Source organism: Mastomys coucha, unplaced genomic scaffold (genome assembly GCF_008632895.1).
Source record: "Mastomys coucha isolate ucsf_1 unplaced genomic scaffold, UCSF_Mcou_1 pScaffold1, whole genome shotgun sequence".
Lineage (NCBI taxonomy): Eukaryota > Metazoa > Chordata > Mammalia > Rodentia > Muridae > Mastomys > Mastomys coucha.
This window is the reverse complement of record NW_022196891.1, coordinates 64677969-64703825: the sequence shown is the minus strand read 5'-3', so window position 1 is coordinate 64703825 and position 25857 is coordinate 64677969. Positions and strand designations below refer to the sequence as shown.

Genomic DNA, 25857 nt, shown 5'->3' with positions numbered 1-25857 from the left:
GAGAGAGAGAGAGGGAGAGACAGACAGAGGTGCTCTGGAGGATCTGGAACATATTTTAAGAGTCGGGGATATAAAAAGCAGCCAGCAAGGACTCAGGGAAAAGCTATGCTTGAGATGCTGTGGAGAGTTTACATGGTGAATGTTCAGTGGAGAAGGAATGAATGGTGAGTGCAGCAGGGACACAGTAACTTCCGGGCCAAGTGCTGCACTTCACATTCCTGTTGTTTTACTGGGGCCTACAAATACACTAACCTGAGGGAAAGCACACAGGGTTCTTGTGCATAGCTCCATTTGGTCTTCACAATAGCCTCAAGATAACAGACTTACTCCGACCCAGAAATAAAGTCTACCCAATACCCAGTACTGGGGAAACTACTCACTGTTTTCCAGAAATGCCCACTGCTTATAGGCATGGGGAGATTTAAGGAAGTGTGTGTGCTCTGATCCAGAAATCTCTCTTTAAAGAAGTTTAGTCGAATCACAGTAGCACACACACAGATTTACTGAAAAAGTCGTACAGTCATAGAAAAATCAAAACAAACTACCTCCAACAAAAGATGTGCATAAAGTGGTACGCACTCATCACACAATAATGTTGAAGAATGAACTGCAGGTGATGAAGGGGAAATGGACTGCAATTTATAAAACAGACAAAAGAAAATAGTGTCCACACTCATTCTACCTGGCGTGTGCACTCACACATGAGCCTGCATGGCCCAAGGCTTCTACAAAAGACAAATATTGCTTTTGTAAAGTTTTGGTTGACTTGGTTGGTGGTTTTATTGATGTCTGGTTGGGTTTTGTGGGGGGGGGGTTGTTGGTTTTTTTGTTTGTTTGTTTGTTTTGGTTTCTGATTGGTTGGTTAGTTGGGTTTAGAGGGTGTGTGTATGTGTGCCTGTTTGAGAAAGTCGTTCACTAGGTAGCCCTAGCTGTTCTGAACTCTGTATGCAGACCAGGCTGGCTTCAAACTCATGAAGATCCATCTGCCTCTATCTCCCAAGAACTGGGATAAAAGGCATTCGACACTTCTCCTGGCCTTGTAAGATTTTTAAAATAAGGTCCTACATAATCAATTCTTGTTTAGGGTCAGACCGGAAGGTCTGTGAAAGCAGCAACCAGAATTATCCTGACTTTCTGATCATCCTTTATATCATCTGGGCTGCCTTTTCTTACACAGACCAGAAACAAGAGGAGAATGAGGCCCCTCAATAAGACAGAAAAGGTTTTTCCTGTTTGCTTCCTTAATGTTCAGTTAAAGCAAGTCCTTTAAACCCAACACATCAGGAAACCTGAAGTAGAAGCCTTTCTTATACTTAAGGGGTAAGCATAAGAATAACTGGAAACTGACGAAGCAGCAAGAGTAAAGATTTCATGAGCCTTCGATGTACTTCTGCATGTGTAGGCAAGACAAGCCAGGAAAAAGGAAAGTGAAGCCAGGGCCCCTGCTTTGATCCTAGGCTTTCCTCAATGGGACTGTTAAACACTCCCAAGCACTCTTTCTTAGAAGAGCAAATTCTCCCAACGAAGAGATTCTAGCGGAGGATGGGCTCACTAGTGCACCCCTATAATGCCAACAGTTGGAAGGTGGAGGCCGGATGATCAGGAGTTCAAGACCAGTCTGGGCTACATGGCAATATGAATTTGAGGCAAGCCTGGGCTGAGGGAGAAAGACAGGTGGAAGAAAGGAAGGATATGTAAGCTGGGTTAAAATTTTGAAAATCTTAAAAAATTGTATTGATTAAAATTTCAGGGACTGCGGAGGGGTGGAAACCTTCAGCAAATCAAGCTAGCTTTAACATGCTTACTAGTCATTTATGTATCTGAACAGCTATCTTGTACCTATCACTCAAATCATTTCAAAGAGTACAAACCTGCCACTAGCATCCACCAACTCAAGACAAAGAATATCAGAGACCTTATTCCAGGCTTCGCTATATAATCCGCACACCTGATGCCCCCGCCCCCAACGTACAGGAAAGGGGACTTGATTTATGACTTTCTTTTGTTCTGTTACTAGAAGTTCATGAAATACCAGTTGGAACATGGTATTTGGGCAACCTGGATTCGTGTCCTGCAGGTCATGGTCACTCATATTTGGCTACAGAATAAACTTATTCTCCTGTGTTTGTGAGAAAGGAGGGAGGGGACAGACACTTTAAAGGTATGCGCTGTTTGACCTAGGTTCTCAGGTAGTAAGATGTCGAGTTTCGTAGGGCACTTCAGAGATGCGGGGCAAAAAAAAAAGTAACTTCGGTGCTTTCTACGACCGGTTTAAAGCAGAACTTACAGAAATTAGCAATCAAGGTCTACTTCTGCTCAGTAGGTCCTATCCAAGGCTCTCCTGGAGGCCGCCACGAGGGGGCACAAGAGAGTGCGCCTGTGCTCTTTGTTAAAGTCTGCGGGGGTCCAGGGAGAAACACCTGGGCGAGCCAAACCACAGGAGCCCGCCCGTAAGGGTTGGAGGGAGTGAAAATGGGTGCGGCGCACCGTGTGGGCAGAGCTGCGGTGGGTGCCAACAGTGTGGGGCTAAGGGAACTCCGATAGTCACAAACGCCCCAGCCCCAAGAGAGTCCAAAGGTGAGATCCCCGTCCTGCCCCACGCGCTCCAAAAACTACTTCCTGCACATGCGCAGCGAGCTGAGCTACGGTGGCCTGCCGGGGACAAATTACTAAGCGTTAGTGTTGTTTCTGCTCTAACCAAGTAGAACAAATCTCTACGACCAATACTAAATACAGTACTAAATACAGTACTAATACAGTACTAAACTGTAGTCACGAAGAGATACTTGGGAAGGAGAGCAAATATATAGACTGGGGAGCCGGAAAAGTAAATATGCCGACTATCCGGAATAGGGAGGAAATGCAATCTCTCTTAAGAGACAGCGAGAACTGTCAAAGCCGGGGGCGGCCCCGGGGGCGTGGCCGGCCCGGGGCGGAGTGGGGCGGATCCTGCGGGAGAGCTAGAGCCGCACCCTGGCACTGCTGTGCAGCGCAAGTCTACACCGGGCGTGCGAAGGTGAGCCAGGTAAGTGCTGGCACCTGCGAGCTGCAGGAGCTTTAGCTTCACCGGGGCACCTGACTGCCTGCACACGCACAACCGGTATCTCAGCCACTTGGAACGGAATTGGGGTCTCTCTCCAACCTCCTTCCTTATCGGTCGATTTGAGCTCTGCATTTCTACCCACTCTGCCCTCTGCCCGCCCTGCATGCTTCCCCGTGATGGTATAGCTTAGGAGCTTCTCCCGGAGGCTCCTACCTTGCTATCTCTAACTCAGGGAGGTTCTCAAGGTCAGCTCATCCTCAATTCCTTATTTTCTTCTCCCTCTTTAACTCCAGTTGTGTAAAGACCTGGGGCTCCCTCTTTCGGCCTTCCGGAGACCACCTGACCTTACTCACTGCAGCTGTTAATACCGAGAAAGGAGCCCCGAGCTCTGCAGTGGGAACTGGCCATTCGGAACTGCTCTAGCACAGGTTTCATAAGTGGCGTGCAAGCGCCGCTCCGGCTATGGATGTCTTGTTGCTAGGATCCTTTCGGAGGGTCTCCAAGGGAATTGCATTTGTTTTCCTCTCGCCTCGTAGAAATATTTGCATTGATACCTGAACATGGGTCATTTTCTTACTTCTGTCCTAATAGCAAGAGACTTCATGGGAAGGATGGGTGGCTTCTTAAATCATCTCTTCCTTGCATGTCCGCAAGTGTCCCTTCTTACCCTGTGTCCCCACAGGGAGACAGAACCACAGGGGTGGGGCACCTGCAGGGTGGTAGAAGGGAGTAGAGACTCTGAGTCACTCCCGAGGTTGTGGTTTCTGCTAATTCTTTTCTTGGGAGGCACCAGTCTACAAGTAGCCTAGGGTACAAGTCAGTGCGGAAAAGGAAGTAGAGGAAAAGCAGAGACAGATGGTTGGGTGGATAGGAAAGGAACGCTGCTGCTGCTGCTGCTGCTGCTGCTGCTGCTGCTGCTGCTGCTGCTGCTGCTGCTGCGGGTTGGGACTTGAATCCCTTAACTAGGGAAAGGAGGTGCCCCAGAGAGCAAGCAGCTCTCTGCTCTGTTGCCTGTGCTGGTGGCTTAGGTGTGGCCTTGCAGAGTCTGCTGCAGATTTTAAGGTGGTAATAGAAACCAGGGCTTCCCTGCGGAAATCTGTAGGGCACCTGCAGACTGCAGTTTCCCCAGAAGCGGCCAAGGTTATTGGTCAGAGTTGCAGGCGTATTTTCTTTCAGTGTGTCAATAATGAGAGTATGCTGTCTTGAGTCAGGAGATCCAGAATGTTTATTCTCACAGGAGCTAAATTTATCTAAGGAGTTAAATAAAACTAACATCTGAAATCCAAACATGTGCTTCGCCCTGGGAAGCACATTCTGCTCTGCTTCTTCCTGACACAATGTTACAGAAATAGAAAACTCTGTCAAGTGATTCTTTTTTTTTTTTCTTTAACCAGTGTTACTATATATATAAAGTGACAGTGATAGTGTGGCCAGCCATAGACACTGCACTCCCGGGGCTTCCTTAGACTAAGGAACAAAATCTTGCTGGACACAGAGGTCTGCAACTGGAATCTTAGCACCAGAGAGCCTGGGGCAGGAGAATGGTAATTCAAAGCCAGCCTGGGCCACATATGGAGACCTTTGTTAAAGGACAAGGGCAGAGTTCCCCTCGCTTAGATTCCGTCCTGCTTGTGTAGAGTTCTGGAGGAAACAATCTGAAAATGAACTCCTTTATAGGGAGACAGCACAGAGAAAACACACACACACACACACACACTCACAAAAACGTGTGTTTATCCAAAGAGATGCTGAAAAGCCTCTGGACCAGTCAGGACTGAGTGGATGTCAAATGACCCTGTCAAAAGTAGTTTAACACTGACTGAACATTTAGCTAATTTGAAACCTATGGTTTAAATTTAAATTTCTTTTTTAATTTTAAGAATATAAACCTATGATTTAGTCATTCTCTGTGTTTAAATATATCTCTTTAGAACATGCTGCTGTTATTTTTGCAACTGAAGTGTGTGTGTGTATGTGTCCTATATGATGTATGCATGCACATGAATGTCTATAAGTACATGTGCATGTCCATACATAGGAAGATGTTTTCCTTAGTCATTCTCCACCTCAGTTTTGAGAATCTCACTGAATCTTACTAATTCAGCTAGCCTGCTGGCCTGAACTGCCCAGGATCTTCCTATCTGTGCTTGCTGCGCACTGGGTCTTGTAGTTTTTTGCTTTTTGTTTTTTAACATGGATGCAGAGAGCTGAAAGTAGCTACCCATGCTTACTTGGCAAGCAATTTTGCTGACTGAGCCATCTCCCCAGCCCTCGCAGCTGAGTTTATTGATCCTGCTTTCGAGGCTACTGTCCTCTGGAATAAGAAAAACTTGGTCTTATTACCAGGTTTCCCTGTGTAAGATTAGCTCTCTCACAGACTCCACGTGCCTGTCTATGACGAGAAATGCAGCAACTGGGCCAGGAAAAATCACATTGTTTCCATGTGCCTGTTTATGAAGAGAAATGCAGCAACAGGGGCAGGAAAATCACATTGTTTTCCAAATGCATTGAGAGTTTCTCAGGGCCTCTTGTTGCACTTTGAGTTCTTTCTAGACTGACTTGCTTATCATTCAGAATGTGAATTCTAAAACTTAGGTGCCATGGCCCACTTTTTTGTTATTCTTTTGAAACAGTGTCTTCACAAACCTCAGATTCTCAACCCACCTGCCTCTGTGTCCCACATTCTGAGATTCTGAGCATGTGCCATGCACAACACCTAGATATCTCTCTCTCTCTCTCCTCTCTCTCTCTCTCTCTCTCTCTCTCTCTCTCTCTCTCTCTCTCTCTCTCTCTCTCTGGTTTTTCGAGACAGGGTTTCTCTGTATAGCCCTGACTGGCCTCCAACTCAGAAATCCTCCTGCCTCTGCCTCCCAAGTTCTGGGATTAAAGGCATGCACCACCACCGCCCAGTTAATTTTTCTCTTTTTAAGTAAACAATACTTTCTTGTTTCTCCAGCTTAAGAAATACAAGTGGAGACTGGGGCTGTGGCTCAGCAGTTAAGAGAGAGCACTTGCTGCTTTTCCAGAGGACCAGAGTTCTGTCTCAGCTTACAACTGACTGAAACTCTTGCTCTAGGAGATCTGACATCTTCTGGCCTTTGCAGACACACCACACCACACACACACACACACACACACACACACACACACACCATACATTCATACGTTTCTGGCCTTTTCAGACACAGACATATATGCATAAATAATAAAAATAAAGAATGGCATTTTTTTTAAAAAAAAAAAAAAGATAGAAAAATGCAAATGATTATGCCAAAGCATGCTTCTAAGTCCCACGAGGCATGGGAGGGTCAAGCCAGATGGAAGCCAGCAGCCTAGGTGGCTCCCTCTCTTAACAACTGGTATCTTCCCAGGGATCTAGCATCTGCTAAGAATTATAATAGCTCTAAGCTGTCTTTATTTCTTAGGGTGGAAAAATCAAGTTGTATTAGTGTGACTCATTCAAGAGTTTTTCCTCTTCTGGAAGCCATAGCTTCGCTGCCCTGTGACTTTACGCTCCTGTGTAATGTCAGCTAGTGCATAAGGCTGTGCGGATCATGATGCAGTAATGAAGAGCCGGCTTCGGGACTGCCCTGCCAAGCTGTGCCAGGAGACTGGAGGAAGTGTTCTTCATTCACCTCCTTTCCTCAAACTGCCATACGCTAAAACAAGCATGCTCTTTTCTGGATCTTTTCCAAGATTTTTTTTTCTCCCTTTCCAATTAGAAACATCACAGTCTATAATCAGGCCCGAGCTTGGAGCTAATTATTAGCTCTGCTTTCTTGTTAGTGTATTTGATGCTCAGGAGAAGGTCAGATGTTGGCAAACTAGCTCTTCAGTTTGATTCAGAGATGGGGCCAAGGCTTAACTTGCGGAATCTGGAACCACCACCAGGGAGTGTGGGAATCTAGGTTTTGCTCTGGGGTTGGCTGTGTGCTTTGAAGGACACGACCTGATCCCTCTAATACTTAATTCCCTCACCTGCAGAGGTAGTAATTCATAATAGAGGGGCCCTGAGGATTTAAATGAGCTAATATTGAATTGCTTAGAACAAGGTTTAATCCATAGTAGATAAAGATTACCAATGACAGGTTTTGCCTGCTCTTCCTCTGGGCTCTGTAACTACCCTTCAGCAATTCTGGCCTCCTGTCTCTGCCGTGTGACTATTGACCTGCCTGCCTGCCTGCCTGCCTGCCTGCCTGCCTGCCTGCCTGCCTGCCTGCCTGCAAGCTTCTACACTTGGCTGTTTTCTTACCTATGTTCTCTGTCACACATTACCTTCGTGGCTTCCAGCCCAACCCCTCCTCCAGGTGTGTACTGTACCCTCACACTCTGACTGCATTCTAAAGGTTCAGAACTCTTTCTCTGTCTCGATATCCATCGCAGCCCTGTACATGGGGTGTTGTATGGTACTTGTTACAAAACTGAAAAGGGAAGGAATCACTCTGAGAGAGTGGGAGGCGTGGAATTGGAGGCAAGCAATCCTCTGGGTAAAATGCTTTGTCCTGAACCGAATTTATCAAATTGGCTTCATCTGATAAATGCTTTGGTGTCTTTTTTTTTTTTTTTTTTTTTTCCTGTCTGTATTCCTTGATATCTCTCCTTTCCCATCTGAGGCAGTTGCCTTCATACTACTAGAAGCAAGATGTGAGATGTGTCTAGAGAGTCCTGTGTCCTGGAAGGCTCAGCTCTAGGCTATGCAGCATGACCCAAGGATTCAAAGTCAGGTGTCAAGGTATCCGGCCCATGGAACTTTAAGCATGGAGAGTCTCTTTATGAAACCTAACATCATACCTACAGGAAACCTGGAATTTATTCTAACAAATCCAATGTCCTTGAATCCCTGGGGTACAGGATTGCCATCTCTTCCCAGTCAAAGCTCACTGTCATTTAAGCATGTATGTTTAGGGTCTTGTCACATAGAAGCCAAACTCTGAAGAATAAAAGAGAAGTAGTTTTCTGCCTTGGCCTTAACTAGCACAACAGTGCAAGCTTGTCCCACGGCACCAAGAGCCATTCATTTGTCTTCCAGCTTCCCTGGTCCTTCCCTCCCCAGCCTTCTACCAGCCCAGTAATGTATTTAACAATTGTTTTCAGTAGGGACAGTTTACCAGTGTTGGAATTAAAACACCATCTGAAACTTGAATGTGGCTGAGCTGTGCCTGCTCGACAGTAGGGCTGAATGTGTTTGGATGAAAGGGGGGAGGCTTCCATCTTTCCAACACGACTCATTTCCAGACCTGCTACCAGTGCATGGTCAAGGCTGAAGACGGAGGTCCTGAGAAGGACCCACTACATCCTGCCAGCTGCAGCTGGCCTCACTCACATTAACATGAGGTTCCTTTTGTTCAGCCAGCTACCTGGTTGTAGCCCTTGGAGAAATAGCTACTGAACCTGCATTGCCAGATGCTGAACGTTCAGCATCCCTACACCCCTAGTCACAGTGGGAAGGAGGCAGAGGCAGGAGGATTTGAGCAGTGCTTACTCGAAGGTTTGACAAACACGCTTTGATGTGTTTGCTGTGGGAGAGAACTAGAACCACCGTTAGGGAACCGTGGGAAGAGCACAGAGAAATGGCGTGACTCTCGCTGGCTCTTCATCCTAGAGATAGAATTATCTGGGTGTTGCTTCCCCTCACTTCCTACTTTCCCCCACCAAGCTTCTCCTGGGCTTGGGAGAATTAGCTAGGCGTGCTCCCCTCTAGGATCTGCTGGCAGGTCCTCCTGGGAACATCACTATTCTAGTACTCCGGTTTCCATCAGCTCTGTCTCTGATTCCTCCTTCCGTGACTTCCTGCCTTACCTCATTGAGGCAAAAATCCCTTCAGGAGTCACTGAAAGGCTGTTCCTTTGTGGAAACATCCAAAGGCTGACTCGAAGTTGGATAGCTGTTAGAGGAAGCTTTAAGTGAGTAAACCGAGCCTCCAGTCCCACCTGAGTTTGCTGAGCCATCTGGTATGTGGGACTTGAAGAGACACCCATTCTATATGGCCAAGCCAACCCTGTAAATGACCTTCCCTGTGTGACCGTCATTAAATCATTGGGGTTTTGCCATATACAATAATTGGACTGATAGCACAGCCAACCAAGTAGGGGTTGCTATGAGACTTTGGGGGAATGTTGAGCTAAGGATACTTAGTCACGATCAGCTTCCTGTTTGTAGTAACATAAAAAACCAGCTAAAAAATTGCAAAAGAATGATACCACAAACTGAGGTAGAAGTTGCTGTTGGTCCAATCTGGGTTAGTTTACTTAAAGTCAAAGAAAAATCTGTCATTTAAAAACCTAAGGTTTTGTGTAACTTGGTGACTCAGGAATGATAAATTCTTTGGGACAAGTGCCTACATCCATAACTCCTGTCCTTCGCTCTACTTATGCAATGCTGATTGTGCCCTGGGGCATTTCACTGGGCAGCCAAGAGGACTTGGGTACACAGTGAAAGAGAATGTTACATCAGAAAGATTCACTTGACTGTAGGCTTGCCCAGAACCCTTCCCTGTAACTGAAAGAACTATGCCCCAGTGAGATAAGGCCAGCAGTGACAGAAGCAGGAAACAGAGACAAGGCTGATCCAAACTGGAGTACTCGAATAGTGATATTCCCAGGAGAATCTGTCAGCAGAATTCCTAAAAGAGAGCACCTGAGCCAAAGAGCCCAAGACCCCTGTGCTGCTGCCTCACAGCCTGGAACGGAGTAAATCCTGGAGGTGAAACCAACAATGCCACATTTTAAGCCTAGGTTTTATGGCTCTTAGCCTGAGTGTATGGATGGTGTCTGTAACATACCTACAATCTGCTGGTGTTTGCTACCTAACTATACAATAGGGATGTAGCTTTGAGTACTGTTCTACCCCCACCCCTATAGACCAAAAGGGCTGGTTACCAGAGTAACCATTCTCATTCTCCTGAAAGTCCACCATGACCTGGGGCTTTTTTTTTTTTTTTGGAGGGGACTACAAGATTCTTTGTTGAAGTTTAAAAACTAACACTGTGTGTGTGTGTGTGTGTGTGTGTGTGTGTAGTTACTGTGGTTTGAACATATCAAAATAATTAGATTTATAACATAGCTGCAGCAGAAGCATCTATAAAACCTCCTACAGCATCATATGTAATGGTGAAGATCTGAATGCTTCCCCCATACATGAGGAACAAGACAAGCATGTCCACATTTGCCTATTCTCTTCAACATTGTATCAGTCCTAGCTAGGGACATTGACCAAGAAGAAAATAACAGCAGTGATTAAAAAAAAAAGAACGAAAGAAAGAAGGAAGCAAAGAAAGGAAGAAGGAAGGAAAGAAAAAGAGCCATCTCTATCGGTACGGAGGCAATGACTCTCTATAGCAAATCCTGGATATAAAATATTCTAAAGACCCAGGAGGCAGGGATTTTGTATATGCTCAGCTCCAAACATGGGTAGGGTTGGGTCCCAGTGCCATGAAAACGTAAGGTGGAACCCAAGAGCTTCTGTCTAGCTGCAGCCTCCCCTGGGCTGCTCGCTATCTTTTCCCTTTGCTCCTAGAACAGAAGCAGGGTGCGGCTGCGCTGCTCAGGGCGGCAGCTCTGCCAAGCATTGTTCCTTATTGCTGCTTCTGACTTCCAAGGCGTAAGCTCTGCAGGGTGTTTTCGTAACAAATAGTTGAGATACTGGTCAGTCTGCCTGCACTCCGACCCCAGACCTGCATTCACCTGGTGATGGAGGCTTAGGCAAATTGCCAAATTTCTTTTTTGCCTTATTTCCCTCCTGGATAATGTGAGAACAGGAGTAATAGCAACTGTGGCATAGGATTAACATGGGGAGAAAGAGCTTACATAACGTCTCTGCCTGGTGTGCACGTGGCCTTGTAGTTAGATTTCCAACATGTATTGGTGAAATGTTTTCCTATTTTGCTGTTTCTGCCAGAAAGAATGAAGAACTCCAAGAGAAGTTTGTTGCAGATCCTACTAAGCCCTTAAAGATGTCTTTCACTGAGCTCATGCTCATTTAAAATTTAAAGTGTTCATGATAGAAGAAGTGACCCCTGAAGGTCCTCTTTTGCACCGTGACCATCACTGTTGCAGCGTGTAAAGCCTTAAACTCCGACTCTTTGGTTTTTTTTCGAGACAGGGTTTCTCTGTGTAGCCTTGGCTGTCCTGGAACTCACTCTGTAGACCAGGCTGGCCTCGAACTCAGAAATCCACCTGCCTCTGCCTCCCAAGTGCTGGGATTAAAGGCGTGCGCCACCACTGCCCAGCAACTCCGACTCTTTTGATTGGTTAAAAAAAAAAATTCTGGTCTGGTGATTGTGGCTATAAAGAGAGGCCCAGGAAGGCAGAGGCTGTCACTAGGTAAAGTTTCAGAGGCGGGGTTGGGGCACCCTCTTGCCCACTTGTTTAGTTCATGTTGAGCCAAATGTTAAACCTGAAGAGATGGAATTGGTCCTGTGGTGTGTGCAAGCTCTAGTGTAACTGTGCAAGGTCTAGCCTCAGCTCAGCCTGCCGCTATCATCATGTTCTAGAGAAGCCACAGGCAGAGGAGGGTCCCAGGACCATCCAATAGGAAGCGTTGTATGATCACGGAGACAGAGGTGTGCTTCTCAGTGTGTCTCGGATACAATCATCACCACCACCTACAAATTTCCTTTTTGTCCTCTAAAAACAAGTGTTTTAAAATTTCATTCATTTATTTTTGTATGTATGGGCCTTTCACCTGCATGTATGCTGGCACAACATGTGGGTGCTTGGTGCCTTGGTGCCAGAAAAAGGCATTGAATACCCTGACTCTGGAATTATAGACAGTTGTGAACTGTTGTGTGAGTGCTGGGAATTGAACTCAGGTTCTCTAGAAAAGCAGCCAGTGGTCTTTAATCACTGAGCCAGATTTCCAGCCCCAAAACAACCGTTTTCATATAAAACTTGATCTCTGGGCAATGATCTTGACACCTGAGAACTTTTGAAAGTTGCATTCACAGGCCCCACTGGAGCCCTACTGAGTCAGAAACTCGGGGAGTGGGCATGTCTTAACACACCTTCCAGGTGAAGACTGAGAGCTATAGCAACTCTCATCTGAGTTTCTATGGTATACTTGGGTACCATATGGTATACCATCTTGGTATACTTGACTATTAAGAAACACAAATGGGAGCTGGGCAGTGGTGGCGCACGCCTTTAATCCCAACACTTGGGAGGCCCAAGCAGGCAGATTTCTGAGTTTGAGGCCAGCCTGGTGTACAGAGTGAGTTCCAGGACAGCCAGGGCTATACAGAGAAACCCTGGGGGGAGGGGGAGAGAAAAGAATAGAAAAGAAAGAAGAAACATTTGTATCTTGTGTTCTCTGGGTTCACGTTACAGTAGCCAGTTGGTCTGTGGGAAACAGTTACAAGCATTCACTGCAGAGCTGCCGTGCCTAGACCATGAAGACCCAGTGCAGGAAAAAGTTCTCAAACTCCACAACCTTATCTTGGTGGGTCCATAAAAGAGCTGCAGGTGTGCGATCAGCAAGCTATGTGCAGCCCACATGAGTGCTCATATCATGGGGGACGTATATATCAGTTATCAGTTCCTCGGGCCTGGCCCTGTAAGCTATCTGCTGCCTCTGGGTTCCTAACAACCCAGGGTGTGGCTGAGGCTGCCTGGGTGTGGATTCTGAACTGAGCTGCCTCCCCTTCTCAGTGCACCCTGACCTAGAGGTCACCCTCTAAGGGCCGAGAACGTCCATCTCTTTTTTCCTAGAGTCTCAGAAAATAAGAACTTAGCCAGTGACAAAAAAATTTTTTTATTACTTTTTATTTATATGAGTACACTGGAGCTGCCTTCAGACACACTAGAAGAGGGCATCGGATCCCATTACAGATGGCTGTGAACCACCATGTGGTTGCTGGGAGTTGAACTCAGGACCTCTGGAAGAGTAGTCAGTGCTCTTAACCGCTGAGCCATCTCTCCAGCCCCCTGTGACAAAGTATTTTTGAACTTTGACCGAATTAAGCCAATCCTATCCTTAAAGGCTAATGTTTAATCATTTTTACTCCTTGGATCTAAGTTTTTAGTAATGATGATGCAGACCTCTGTGTTCTAGATACTTCTTTCCTAGCTAATTCGTCATCCCGTTTGTTCCATGGTTTCCAGTAGATGCTTTGGAGGGAAGAAAAGCAGAATTAAATAGTGTCGGTAAATATTGCCAGGTGCTATATAAGGTGATGATCTGTCTCTTTGTGTGTGGGGGGGGGGCATTCCTGAGAGCCATAGAAGTTGCTGCTCTTATCATATAAGCACCTGTAAGTACCATGACCAGTCCTAGCCATGAGGAATGCCAAACCACATAGAGCTCAGAGACTGTTCTCACTGTCTTCTCCGAGTACAGACTAGCCATCCGAAGTAGGACTCCTCCCTGGAAGGGGTATGTGGAGGTGTCGGAAGGGCTCTTCCACCTTTCTGAAAGGCAGCATTCCAGGCTTTGTCCCTTTATCTGTTTACAAGTGTCTAAGGCTCCTGCAGAAGAGACCCTATAGGGAGAAGAGGGCCCTCCACCATAGAGGATCCCTACAAACCGCCCATGCTGGTATCCGATACCCCTTCCCTACCTTCAGTTAATGCTCTGCCTTTTCTGCTGAACCATTTCACCAGGCTCCCTCCGCCCGCCCCTCACAATGGAAATGGAATTACATCATCCTCCCAACTCCCACTTTCTGCCCTCTGGCCCCTCCTAGCTACTCCCCCCTCCCCTCAAGCTGATAGAGTCTTTGGCTTTATTATTGTTATATGCATATGTGTGAGTGTATGCACAAATGCATTCAAATACAACCTTCCGAGTCCATTTCTATTGTCTGTATATGGTTTCAGGGCTGACCACTTTGCATTCAGCAACCAGCAAGGGGGCTCATCCCTGGGAGAGGCTGACTTTCCATCTCCCAGCTGTCATTCGTAGCCTGAAGTTCTTTGCCTAGAGGTGGCACCGTGTGAAATTCCCTCCTTCCATTAAAACATGCCCATTGATACTGCCATTGCAGCCATTTCTAGGAGAGACTCTTTCACAGCCCACTTCCTGGTACACAGGCTCTTACAATCCTTCCATCCCCTTTCCCATGATGTGCCCAGAGCTGTAGGTTCGGGAGCTGATATAAAAATCTATCAGTTTTCAGCTGTACTCCCCACAATCTCTGCATTGTGTCCAGCCGTGGTTTTCTGGGACGGTCTCCATTTTCTGTAAAGAGAAGCTCCATTGATGAGGGCTGGTAGTTACCCTTACCTATAGGCAGGGGGATATGAGTTAGGATGTATAACAAATTATGTTGGTCTGGCAAAGTGGCAGTAGTGGATTATTCTTCAAGGTGATCTCACTAGCTCTGGATAATTGATTAGGTTTCCAGTATCCGGCATGATATCTTCCTACCGAACAGGCCTCAAGTCCAATTAGATGGGTGTTGGTTGCTACCAAGTGGCGAGTCATGCTGACTGCACCTCTATGCTTATCTTGCCCTAGCTGATTATCGTCATGGTTCGTAGCTATTGCAGCTGGGTAAGGCTGTTTAATTGCTCCCTGCCCTTTGCAGCTTGAATAGTAGTTTTGTGGAGCCGTAAAAGCTGGAGTGCAGGAAAAAGGGGGTCAGATCCATCCTTGAACCAGCCAAGTCCAGTGCTCTAAATGTCACCAGCATGTCATTTTTTTGTTGTTTTTTTGTTTTGTTTTTTTGTTTTTCAAGATAGTGTTTCCTTGCGTAGCCCTGGCTGTCCTGGAACTCACTCTGTAGGCCAGGCTGGCCTCGAACTCAGAAATCTGCCTTCCTCTGCCTCCCAAGGGCTGGGATTAAAGGCATGCGCCACCACTGCCCGGCTTTACCAACCTGTCTTGATGCTGGGTCTCTTACCTCCACCCAGGTTCATCCTGGTCACATCACCTTCATGAACTGAGGAAAGGGGTGGACTCTCAGCCGGTGTGAACACCCAGCCGTCTACAGTTCTCCTCTGAAGGAGGAGGCTGGCAGAAGTGTTCATTTCTAGTTGTAGACTGCAGAGCAGTTGCTTTGGGAATGGCTCTTATGTGCAGTCGATATCCACCCAAAGATGGCTTCTCCTGTCTTGCCTGCCTGGCTGCTCTTAGACATCAGGAAAACTGGTCAGCAGCTAAGCCCCGTTCTGGCGTTTTACTGAACTAGAGTGTTTTTATGAATTCTAAAACCTGAGCTTGTCCCAGGTCTGCCCTCATGGGCTTGAGCCTCCAGACTCTCAGACTGCCCTAGAGTAAGTGTGTTTCCTTTCGTTGTCCTTACAAGCGCAGCTCTGACAGCCTTGGAGGCAGCTTCGGTTTCAATGGCCTGTTTGGCCCCAGTGGTTTAACGCCAAGGAAGGGAAGTAGGCTTGCTTGTATTTTCAGGGAGGTGTTCAGAGTTCACACTGTATTCTTGCTCCATAATTGATGCCATAGCTTCTCACACGTGTTGACTTTATAACTTGGGAAGAGAAAAGGAAGGAGAAGAAACTTGGAGAGCACCCAGGGCCTCTCCTCTGAAGCTGGGCTGGTGTGGCTTCTCACCTGGAGGCACCTAGGGCTGAGTCATAGAGACATCTGGCCTGCAGTGTGTCTGGCCCCTCTGAAGGGCAAGTAAGCAGGGCAGGATGGAGATCATAAGAGGGGAAATCTGGTGAGAATTGATTACTGTGTGCTGGGGTGGGGTGGTGACAGGTCTGAGGGGCTTAGAACCCAAATGGTAGTTTTCTAATCCAGGAGAACTGTATTTTTTTTTAATTTATTTATTTTTATGTACATGGGTATTTTGCCTGCACACATGCCTGTAAGCCACATGAGTGTAGTGCCCTTGGATGCCAGATAGAAGTAGTTATTGAATTCCCCTGGGAGTGAAGTTGTGAGCCACCATATGGAATAATCAAACCTGAAATAGCAGCCAGTACTCTCAACCACTGAGCCATCTCTCTACTCCTGAGAAACTTGCTTTTTAAAGATCCGAGCAACTTGCTCACCCTCCAGATTTCATATTGAGAAAGACATTGTAGCTCCACCGTAATCAGGACTGAAAGAGGCCATGGGAGCCAGACAAATCTGAGTTGAATCCTACCCATAATACTTCCTGCTTTAGATTCTGGATGTAGCACATAAGCTCTGGGTGTTCCTCTGATGGTAAGACTACTTTCATTTTTTAAGGATCACTAGAAATGTTCTGCAGCAGGGCAATGCCCTGAGCTGGCTGTTGGGGCAATGAAAATTAGATACCCATCAGAGACAGACTTTATTTATTTCGGTGGCTGTGTGAACGTCAGATGTGTTTGCATACACATGCATGTGGAAGCCACAGGACAACCTGGACTGTTGTTGCTCCTCGGGAGGAGCTCACCAATCAGGCTCCACTGGCTGTCCTGCAAGCTCCTGCAAGCTCCCTGTCTCCACAGCAGTAGAAATATAAGACTGCAGGTGCCATCTTGCCAGACTTTTTTTTGCATGTGTGCCAGGAATTGAACTCAGGCCCTCATGGTTGCTCAGCAAGCATTTTATACCAGCTAAGCTATCTCCCCCAGCCCTTAAAGGCAAAACACAGGCTGGCCTGGAACTTACAATCTTCCTGCCTCCTCTTCTTAAGCCTTTGCCGATCAGTGTGCGCTTTCACAAACAGCAAGCGATCACACAGGAGCTCCTGGCTTGGGGCAGCCTTGCATGTGGTAGTGAGTCACTTCAGCATACCCTGAGGTGTTACAGCTGCCCTTTGTGCCAGTGTGCTCTGAACCCTTAGCTCACAGAGGTAAGTGGACAGCCCAGTGGGCTCTGAGATGCTTAAAGCCTCGTCCACCTGCTAAGTTTTGTTCTCCCTGGTGCCTTGCGACCGGAGCTTGAATGCTGAACATTGCAAGATGATCCAGGATTAGCTTTCTCTCAAAGCAGTTTCTCCTGCGTGGTCAGAAAAAAAATGAAAAGAATTGTATCGTGAAACCACATAGCTACCACCCCAGTCTGCATTGTTAACACTTGTTCATCTTGTATTCCCAACTTTTCTATGCATTCCAAAATAAGTTGCAGACGTCAGAACTCTCTGTGGGGCTTGGGATGATCTGATGGGCAGCCTGGGTTCTCAGGGGCCTGCCAGACTGTGTGTCTTGTCTACACCATTGACTTAGGGGCCAGGCGTTGATGTCAGAGTTCTCTAGCGGGGCTTCACCACTCTGGTTTCTAAAAGCGTGCCAGCATGTGGCCAGGATCAGGGTGGAAGGGTGGTCAGTCCTGAGCTCACAGTCATCCTCTCCAGAAGCTGTTGTAGATGCTACTTTGTTAAAGGGTGTCATGTTAAATACTTCCCAGTGTAAAATTTTAGTGGCCATAATCATTGCTGTGATCCCAGTGAAACTTGTAAATGGATATTGAACGAAAGAGAATATACAGCTAGTCATAGTAGCACACACCTGTAATCTCAATACTTGGGAGGCCGAGGTAAGATGGTTGCTGGGATCTCAAGGCCCCTCTGGATTATCTATTGAGTACCAGGCCAACTTAGGCGACGCAGAGAAACTCTGTCTCAAAAACTGCAATTATGTAGCCCGTGAGATGGCTCAGTAGCTAAAGGTGCCAGATGGCTGGAGTCCAAGCCCCAGGGCCCACATGGCGGTGGAGAGAAGTGACTCCTACAGACTGGCCTGTAACCTCCACACGTGCACACAGCTGTATGTGCATGGCTGCGTGTGCACACAAAAATAAATAATAAAGAAGTAAGGAAGTAAAATCCGTTCTCAATATGGAAAGGAAGAGATAAAGGAAGGAAGCGGGGGTGGGGGGCTGGCGAGATGGCTCAGCAGGTAAGAGCACTGACTGCTCTTCCAAAGGTCCCGAGTTCAGATCCCTGCAACCACATGGTGGCTCACAACCATCTGTAATGAGATCTGACGCCCTCTTCTGGTGCTCTCTGAAGACAGCTACAGTGTAATTACCCTGGAGTGAGCAGGGCTGGAGCAAGCAGGGCTGGAGCAAGCAGAGGTCCTGAGTTCAATTCCCAGCAGCCACATGATGGCTCACGGCCATCTGCATCTGTGCAGCTACAGTATACTCATATACATAAAATAAATAAGTAAATCTTAAAAAAAAAATAATGAAGGAAGCAAGGTGAAGGAAGGAAGAGGGAAGGAAGGAAGTATGATTTGATACTGATCCCTGAGACCAGACTGCAGACTGGAGTAATTTTTAATTCTGTTGTCTAATACACAGTAGTATTTCTGATGACCTCTTAGAAACATCTCTTTCCTCTTGAAATTTGGCAGAGTGTATGTGTGTCCTATATATGTATAGTATGTGCATGTGTGGTGTGTATGTGTGATACATGCATGTATGTGCACTTGCGTGTATGCAGGTGTTCTTAACCTGCACATGCTCATATGGACGCCAGGGGTTAACTCTGAGGGTTTTTGTTTTAACCTCTCTTACTCTGTACCTTCTTTTTTTTGAGGCATGTTCTCTCACTGAGTCTGAAGCTCACCTTTTTTATTAAAACTGGCCAGCCAGTGTGCTCCAGAAATCTGCTTGTCTTCATCCGCAGCACAGCCCAGTACAGTAGAGGCTGAGGATCCGGAGTCAGGTCCTCCTGTTTGTGCAGCAAACAGTTTACCTACTGAGCCATCTTCCTAGCTCTGGAATGTCTTTGTGGTCTGTATACATCTGCTGGTAACGAGGCACTGTGCTACAGCCTCATGCTACGTGACGCCCACAACATTACATTAGTTTCCCCACCGTGTTGTACAGCATTACGTTAGTTTCCCCACCGTGTTGTACTTTCTTCCACAGAGCCAAGATGGCTGTCCTCTCTAAGGAATATGGATTTGTGCTTCTCACTGGTGCTGCCAGCTTTGTGATGGTGCTCCACCTAGCCATCAATGTGGGCAAAGCCCGCAAGAAGTACAAGGTGGAGGTAAGTAGACTCGCCGGCAGGTGCCTCCGTGGGCTTCCTGAGGCCACCAGCTTATCCAAGACTTGTTTTCAGTCCTGGAGGGAGAGCTTAGTGATTAGTGGTGACAGGTGGTGGCAATTTTTTTGGACAACACACCCATGAAGATTTTGTTCCTAAGAGGCTGGGACGTAGTTTACACTTCGTTGGACTTTAGCTCCTCTGTCGAAAGACCAGGCCTACTGGGATTAAAAGTCCATTTTTGTCTAGAGCTATTTGCCAGGGACACTGCTGTTTTCTAAAACGGGTGAAGTAGCCGTATTGCTTCCAAGTTCGCTACTTTACAAAGGAGGTCTTTAAATTGATTTTCCTGATTCCTAAATAGAGAAGAGTTGCTGCGCTTAACCCGAGTTTAGCCAGTAGCTGCAGAAAGGAAATCTGTTAAATACTTCCTTTAGTTCTGGCTGAACTAGAAGGGCAACTTCTAAAGCTCTCCCTGGTGAGCAATTAGATGTCTGCTTGCATTTAGCATCTTGTAATTAGACACCCTCAGTGGAAGCTCTTTTTAAGTGTTCATATCTGGCTGCCTCTCCTTTTATTCTAATGGACACTTGCAATAAAATTCTCAGTCACTCAATTATCTGCTCTCTGTTAAGGGAGATCTTAAGGGGATGTGGTATGTGGTGACTCTTGGGAATCAGCCATTTCCCTATGGTGTCTCTGTCATCATTAGCAGTCCCCCATTGATTCATGACATCAATGAGAAACACTGGCTGGGCAGAAGCCACTCCTGTCTCTTTTTGTAACCACAGCATAGTCACAGGTTCTCACTACCTTAGGCTGGCTAGAAACGCCAAACCTGCTGCTGAGAATTGAAAACCTCGGCACTACAGAGACCGCAGAGCGGCAGCCAGGCGCTCACCCATCAGGAGGACGGTAGCAGGTGCTTCGGGTTGTCTCCGTTGTGGTGTCAGTTAATTCTCAGCACTTACTCTCTGCTTGGCCTTTGCTTTAACAGTACCCTGTCATGTACAGCACAGATCCTGAGAATGGGCATATGTTCAACTGCATTCAGCGCGCCCACCAGAACACGTGAGTGTCATGCTGCCAGACGGCAAAGATGTCCATCACTCCAGCCCTGAATGTGCCCAGTAATAGCTAGCATGGCAATCATGGGTACCTCGTTAAAAGTATCATTAAAATGTTAGTGTTGGAGTTCAGGGGGAGGCAAGAAGGCTCAGAAAATTAAGGTACTTTTTGCCAAACCTGATAATCTAAATTTGATCCCTGGGGCCCACATGGCAAAAAGAGAGAAAAAAGTCTAACTTACACATTGGAACACACACATACGTTCACTCATACACACAAATAAAAATAAACTTCAAGTTACTATGTGAACAGATTTGAATACTGAATAAAACTAAGTATTTTTAGAAGGAGAACACTCCTTAGCCAGTCTTAGCCAGTGCCAACACTTCTGTGGTGGCACTCATCTTAAATCCCAGCACTCAGGCAGAGGCAGGCATGTATCTCTGTGAGATTGAGGCCAGCCTGGTCTACAAAATGAGTTCCAGGACAGCCAGGGCTACCCAGAGAAACCCTGTCTTGAAATAAACAGAGCAACTTCTGACTAGTCTTTTCTGAAATGTCTTTTCCTGTTACTGTGATATAATGAGCTTAGGGGGAGAGAGGTTTATTCCGGCTCACAGTTCAAGGGTCAGCCCTTCATGATAGAAAAGTCAGGGTGACAGGAGCCTGAAGCAGGGGACAAGTGGTTCTATCACATCCACAGTCAAGAAGCAGAGAGTGATGAAGGCCAGCTACTACTCCGTTCCTTTCACTTACATAGTTCAGGTCCCAGCCAGGGATTGGTGCCACCCATGGTGGGCAGTTCTTTCTACTTCAATTAACAAACACAATCCAAATCATCCATGGGCGTGTCCATCCTCCCAGTGAGCCTTGGTTCTGTTGACAATTAGTAGCCATCACAATGTCTTTACGGTGACCCTCTGCGGTGTTTGCCGGTCCCATCTAACGGATTGCATTCATGTATTGCATACACACACACACACACACACACCTGACAGAGAACTGAGTGGAGGAAGGATTTATCTTGGCTCACAATTAAAAGAAAGTAGTCCATGATATTAAGAATAATCACCAGATTGGTGATGGCAGAGACTTGCAGCTGATCACCAAGGCAGACAGGAAACACGAGTCCTCTGCTGGGCTGTATTCCCCAAAGCCCACCCTTAGTGGCCTATACCTGCCTGTCAGGCCCCTGTCCCCAAAGGTCCCACAACCTCCAAAAACAGTGCCACTAAGTGTGGAGATGGGTGCCCAAGCACATGAGCCCGCGGGACATTTCCGAGTTTGCATCCTTCCATCAGGAGCCCTTTCCCGATCTGAGACCTTCCTCCTGAGTTTCTAGGATGTGAAGTTCTTTTACTCTCAACTAGAGCAAACAAGCGTGGGCCCTGGTAGGCAGACTTCTCCCTTCAGACAGAGTTTGGATTTGAGCTTCTAGCCTTCTAGCATGAAGGTAGAGTTCCTTATAGTTCTTAAAGTTCTGGACAGGCATCCATGAGGAAACTTTGTAGGTGGTTTTTTTGGGTGGTTTGTTTTTTTTTCAAGACATGTCTCCATAACCTTGCCTGTCCGGGAACTCACTCTGTAGACCAGGCTGGCCTCAAACTCACAGATCTGCCTGCCTCTGCCTATCTGGGTATCAGGATTAAAGAAAGGTGTGAGCCACCACCGCCAGGCTTGAGGACACTTTTTAAAAAGTTACTTTCTGTCCATTCCAGGTTGGAGGTGTACCCTCCCTTCCTGTTTTTCCTGACCGTGGGAGGTGTTTACCACCCGGTAAGTTTCTTCTGGGGCTAATCATCCATTAAGCTGCGGTTCCCTGAGCTACCGTGGGCACAGGGAGAAGGAAAGGAACACAGAGTGAGGAGCCTGGTATCCAGCAGCCCATATTTAAAAGGATTTTATTTACTGATTTGTTCGGAGGTTTGCTTTAAAGCAGGCAGTATCTCACCTCGTTTTTTCAGAGTGAGGAAAAAAGCCTCTTAGACACTGTTTAACTTTCATGGGGTCAGCCCAGCCACAGGAGCATGGGACTTTGAACCCAGGTCTATTCCTAAAAGGTTTGTGTCCACAGGGAGTGGATTTTTCTTTCCTCATTCATCTATGCAAAAAAAAAAAAAAAAAAAAAAAAAAAATCTACCCATACCCAAGGTTACAGGAATGAACAAGATAGCCAGACGCCTGGGTTAATCGGCCTTTCCTTTCGTTGGGGTTATAAGTAAATTATTTGGTATGTTAGAAACTGGTGAGCGCCCAGTAGCACACTGTTGGGAGGGGCGGGACAGGAGTGTGGGGCCTCAAGAGATTATGTGTAGAGTGGCCAGGCCCAGGGCTCTGACTAAGGTGACAGTTAAGCAAAGCCACAAGAGATGAGGAAGAAGGAAGTGCAGGTGTCTGCAGCACCCGGCCTCGGGCAACACCTGAGGGACAGCAATACCTGAGGGACAGCAACACCTGAGGGACAGCAACACCTGAGGGACAGCAACACCTGAGAGACAGCAACACCTGAGGGACAGCAACACCTGAGGGACAGCAACACCTGAAGGACAGCAACACCTGAGGGACAGCAACACCTAAGGGACAGGCAGGCAACTCTACAGCCAGAAACAGCCCCAAAACTTAACACAGAACGGCTGGCCAGCAGAGACTAAGCTTAAACAGAGAGTAACTGGGGCCCTGTCGATAGTTTAGCTTCATCCTCCCTCAGAGATTTCTCCTCCAGAGTCCCGTTCAAGCAAAATCCTCCCATAGCAACCAGCACAGCCCATAGCACTACCAGATTGAAAAAGGACTTGGGAAGGTCACCTGCTCACCCTACCCCCCAACCTTTGCTCCCTCTTAATTCTGTCTGGCCAGGGGGGTTGCTCAGGGTGAAAGGAATGGAGGGGGTTGGGAATGGGGAGCCTTTTTCCCTCTGAGTACACATATTCAGGGGGTGCTATACATTTTTTTTCTCACCTTGTCTCATCGAGCTCCACCCCTACTGTGTGCAGGCTGTAGCACTGGCTGCATCCAGGCATTGTCCCTGTAGACAGTGCAGCCCCAGCAGCTGTTCAGTCAGTGTGGGACCCAGGGTCCCGTTTCAGACATCAGAGTTTCCTCTTCTGACTCACCCTGGAACCCTGAGGCCTGCCTGCCCTTGACCTGAGCTCCAGAACCAGTTCCCCCAGTTGCCCTGAGCAGGAAGTTCCTTCCGGTCCACCCATCAGGAAAGCTAGGACTCACCTCGAAGTTGAGCGCGCCATTGTAGACAACCACAGGTCTTCAACTTTCCTGACTAAAACACATAATCCCATGATTTCCTAACTCTGTGAGAAAAAAATTAGCAAATGCATGAGATTACCGTTGGCCAACACAAGTGCAGGCAACTCTAGACATTAATTAATGGTTTGTTACTTCAATGCAAACACTGAGCTGTCTTTTTATCTTAGCGTATAGCATCTGGCCTGGGCCTGGCCTGGATTATTGGGCGAGTTCTTTACGCATATGGCTACTACACAGGGGGTAAGTACATGTTGACATCTGCCAAGGAAATACATTTTAGATTTCATCTTCTTTAATATGTATTATGTACCTATGTCCACGGGCCCATGGAGGGCAGAGAGAGGGTATTAATCCCCTGGAGCTGCAGTTACAGGTGGTTGCAAGGCACCTGCCATGGGTGTGGATGACTAAATTCTGGTCCTCTGCAAGAGCAGCAAATACGCCTAACCACTGAGCCATCTTCTCTGCCCCCAAAACAATTTTTACTTATTTTTCATTTTTATTTAATGTTGGGTTTTTGAGACAGGGTTTCTCTGTGTAGCCCTGGCTGCCCTGGAACTTACTCCGTAGACCAGGCTGGCCTTGAACTCGCAGAGATATGCCTGCCTCTCCCTCACAAATCACCCACCGCCCAGCCAAATTTTAAATATTGTTACTGTATTTTAACTCTTGGTTGGGATTTAAAAATGGGGGAAGAAATAGGGCCCAAGAAATGGCTTGACTGTTCTGATGACCGGCTGCTCTTCTGGAGAATCCAGGTTTGATTCCCAGCACCTACATAGCAGTTCACAACAGTCTGTAACTCCAGCTCTAGGGGATCCATGCAAGTGGCGCACAGACACACATGCAGACAAAAACGCCCATGTACATAAAATATGATTTAAAATGAGGAAGTGGCTTAACCATGGAAGGTCTGTTCCTTTTCTTCTTTAAATCTTTTTTTTTTTAATTATTCATTTATTACATGTAAGTACACTGTAGCTGTCTTCAGACACCCCAGAAGAGGGCATCAGATCTCATTACAGATGGTTGGGAGCCACCATGTGGTTGCTGGGATTTGAACTCAGGACCTTCGGAAGAGCAGTCAGTGCTCTTAACCCCTGAGACATCTTGCCAGTCCTGTTTTCTTTTTCTTCTTACTACCCTTAGAAGGTAACAAGCCATGGAGCACTTTCGAAGTGCCAGTTGATTGTCTGGGAACTTTACATACGCTATGCAAGCTCACAGCAATTCCACATGCAGCCACCAGCCTGTCGTACAGATGAGGAAGCAGCCGTAGAAACATTAAGGGCTAACCAGAGCTACCAGGAATCAAAGCAAGGTGCTATGTTTGCAAAACCTGACCACCGCTGGGATAAATGGCTAGCAGAGAGGAAAAGGCTGTGTCATTCCAGAGGCAAATGCTCCTATTGGCCCTAAGATAAAGTTGCTTGACTTACAGGGTTCTCCATAGTCTAGGCAGTGCTATTGGAGAATTACTTTGCACCTAGCCTCTAGCATACTGATGGCCCTAGGCTAGAGTTGGTCAACCTCCGGAGAACAGCTGGTTGAATATACGACCTCAGATGCTAGAGCAGAAGAATGGCTTGTGAATGTTCTGGTGACTTTCGCTGTCTTTGTCTTTCAGACCCTAGCAAGCGGTATCGAGGAGGTGTGAGCTCTCTTGCCCTCTTTGCCCTGATGGGCACAACCGTGTGCTCTGCTTTCCAGCATCTCGGCTGGATCAGACCGGGCTTGGGCAGCGGGTCCAGATCCTGCCACTGAGGGATGGGGGCCTTCCGACTCTCCTTCACTTTGAACGACTTACCCTTATTTCCAGTTCCACTGTTTTTTTAAAATATAATAAAATCTTATCTGGCATCAGCCTCGTACCTAAACCTCCTGACTACATCTCTTTCTTTGAGTCTTACTGAAATAAGGGTGCCATTTCCATTCATTAAGAGCAAAGCTGTGAGTATCCCTCCTCACGTAGTCTGTGAAGCTGAGATGAAGTCTGACTATGGTGATGAGGGCAGAAAAATTGAGCCTTAGCTCTAGTTCAAACATAGTACTGCTAATAATTAACAGTATGGACTTTTTTTTAAAAAAATCTATTGGAGACCGTTTTATATTGCTTAAAAAGTTAAATAATGGGTTCACTCAGATGAGCAGGTAATGACACTTGTCATAAAGCTTGATGACCTGAGTTTAACTGGCTCCCACAAGTTACCCTCTGACCTCTGCGTGTACACTGTATGTTGCACTCCTATGGAACACCCATACAAATAAACATAACTAGGGGCTGGAGAGATGGCTCAGTGGTTAGGGCACTGACTATTCTTCCGAAGGTCCCGAGTTCAAATCCCAGAAACCACATGGTGGCTCACAACCTTCTGTAACAAGATCTGATGCCCTCTTCTGGGGTATCTGAAGACAACTACAGTGTACTTACATATAAGAAGAAAGTCTTTTTAAAAACCCAAATATACATAATTGTTTAAAGCTTTTTCTTAAGATAATGAAACTGGGGGTGACTGTGATGTTAGAACTGCTAACAGCTCATTTTACAGATGAGGAGACAGACTTAGAAATGTCTGTGCCAGGGATGGAGACAGCAGAGCAGTTTAAGAGCACCCAT

General features: G+C 46.7%; 1 protein-coding gene and 1 pseudogene across 2 annotated transcripts; both read left to right on the top strand.

Moving 5' to 3' along the window:
• Window positions 1–3466, top strand: part of LOC116096805 — a 41160-nt pseudogene extending 37694 nt beyond the window's left edge.
• On the top strand, window positions 2899–25117 carry Mgst3 (microsomal glutathione S-transferase 3). Of its 2 annotated transcripts, none has more exons than XM_031388503.1 (6): window positions 2899–3025; window positions 18788–18911; window positions 19906–19979; window positions 21695–21752; window positions 23408–23480; window positions 24868–25117. In XM_031388503.1, the coding sequence occupies exons 2-6, from the start codon at window positions 18795–18797 to the stop codon at window positions 25002–25004; spliced, it is 459 nt and encodes a 152-aa protein (XP_031244363.1). In that variant the 5' UTR covers window positions 2899–3025; window positions 18788–18794; the 3' UTR covers window positions 25005–25117. The 2 variants fall into 2 exon arrangements, with proteins under 2 accessions (XP_031244363.1, XP_031244366.1); XM_031388506.1 differs by having other exon boundaries at window positions 2924–3016.
• The last annotated feature ends 740 nt before the right edge of the window (window positions 25118–25857 follow it).

Coding starts and splice junctions, on each gene's coding strand:
- Mgst3 (XM_031388503.1), top strand. CDS start 18,795: ATGGCTGTCCTCTCTAAGGAATATGGATTTGTGCTTCTCACTGGTGCT. Junction 18,912..19,905: donor GCAAGAAGTACAAGGTGGAG/GTAAGTAGACTC, acceptor TTGCTTTAACAG/TACCCTGTCATGTACAGCAC. Junction 21,753..23,407: donor TGGGAGGTGTTTACCACCCG/GTAAGTTTCTTC, acceptor TTTTTATCTTAG/CGTATAGCATCTGGCCTGGG.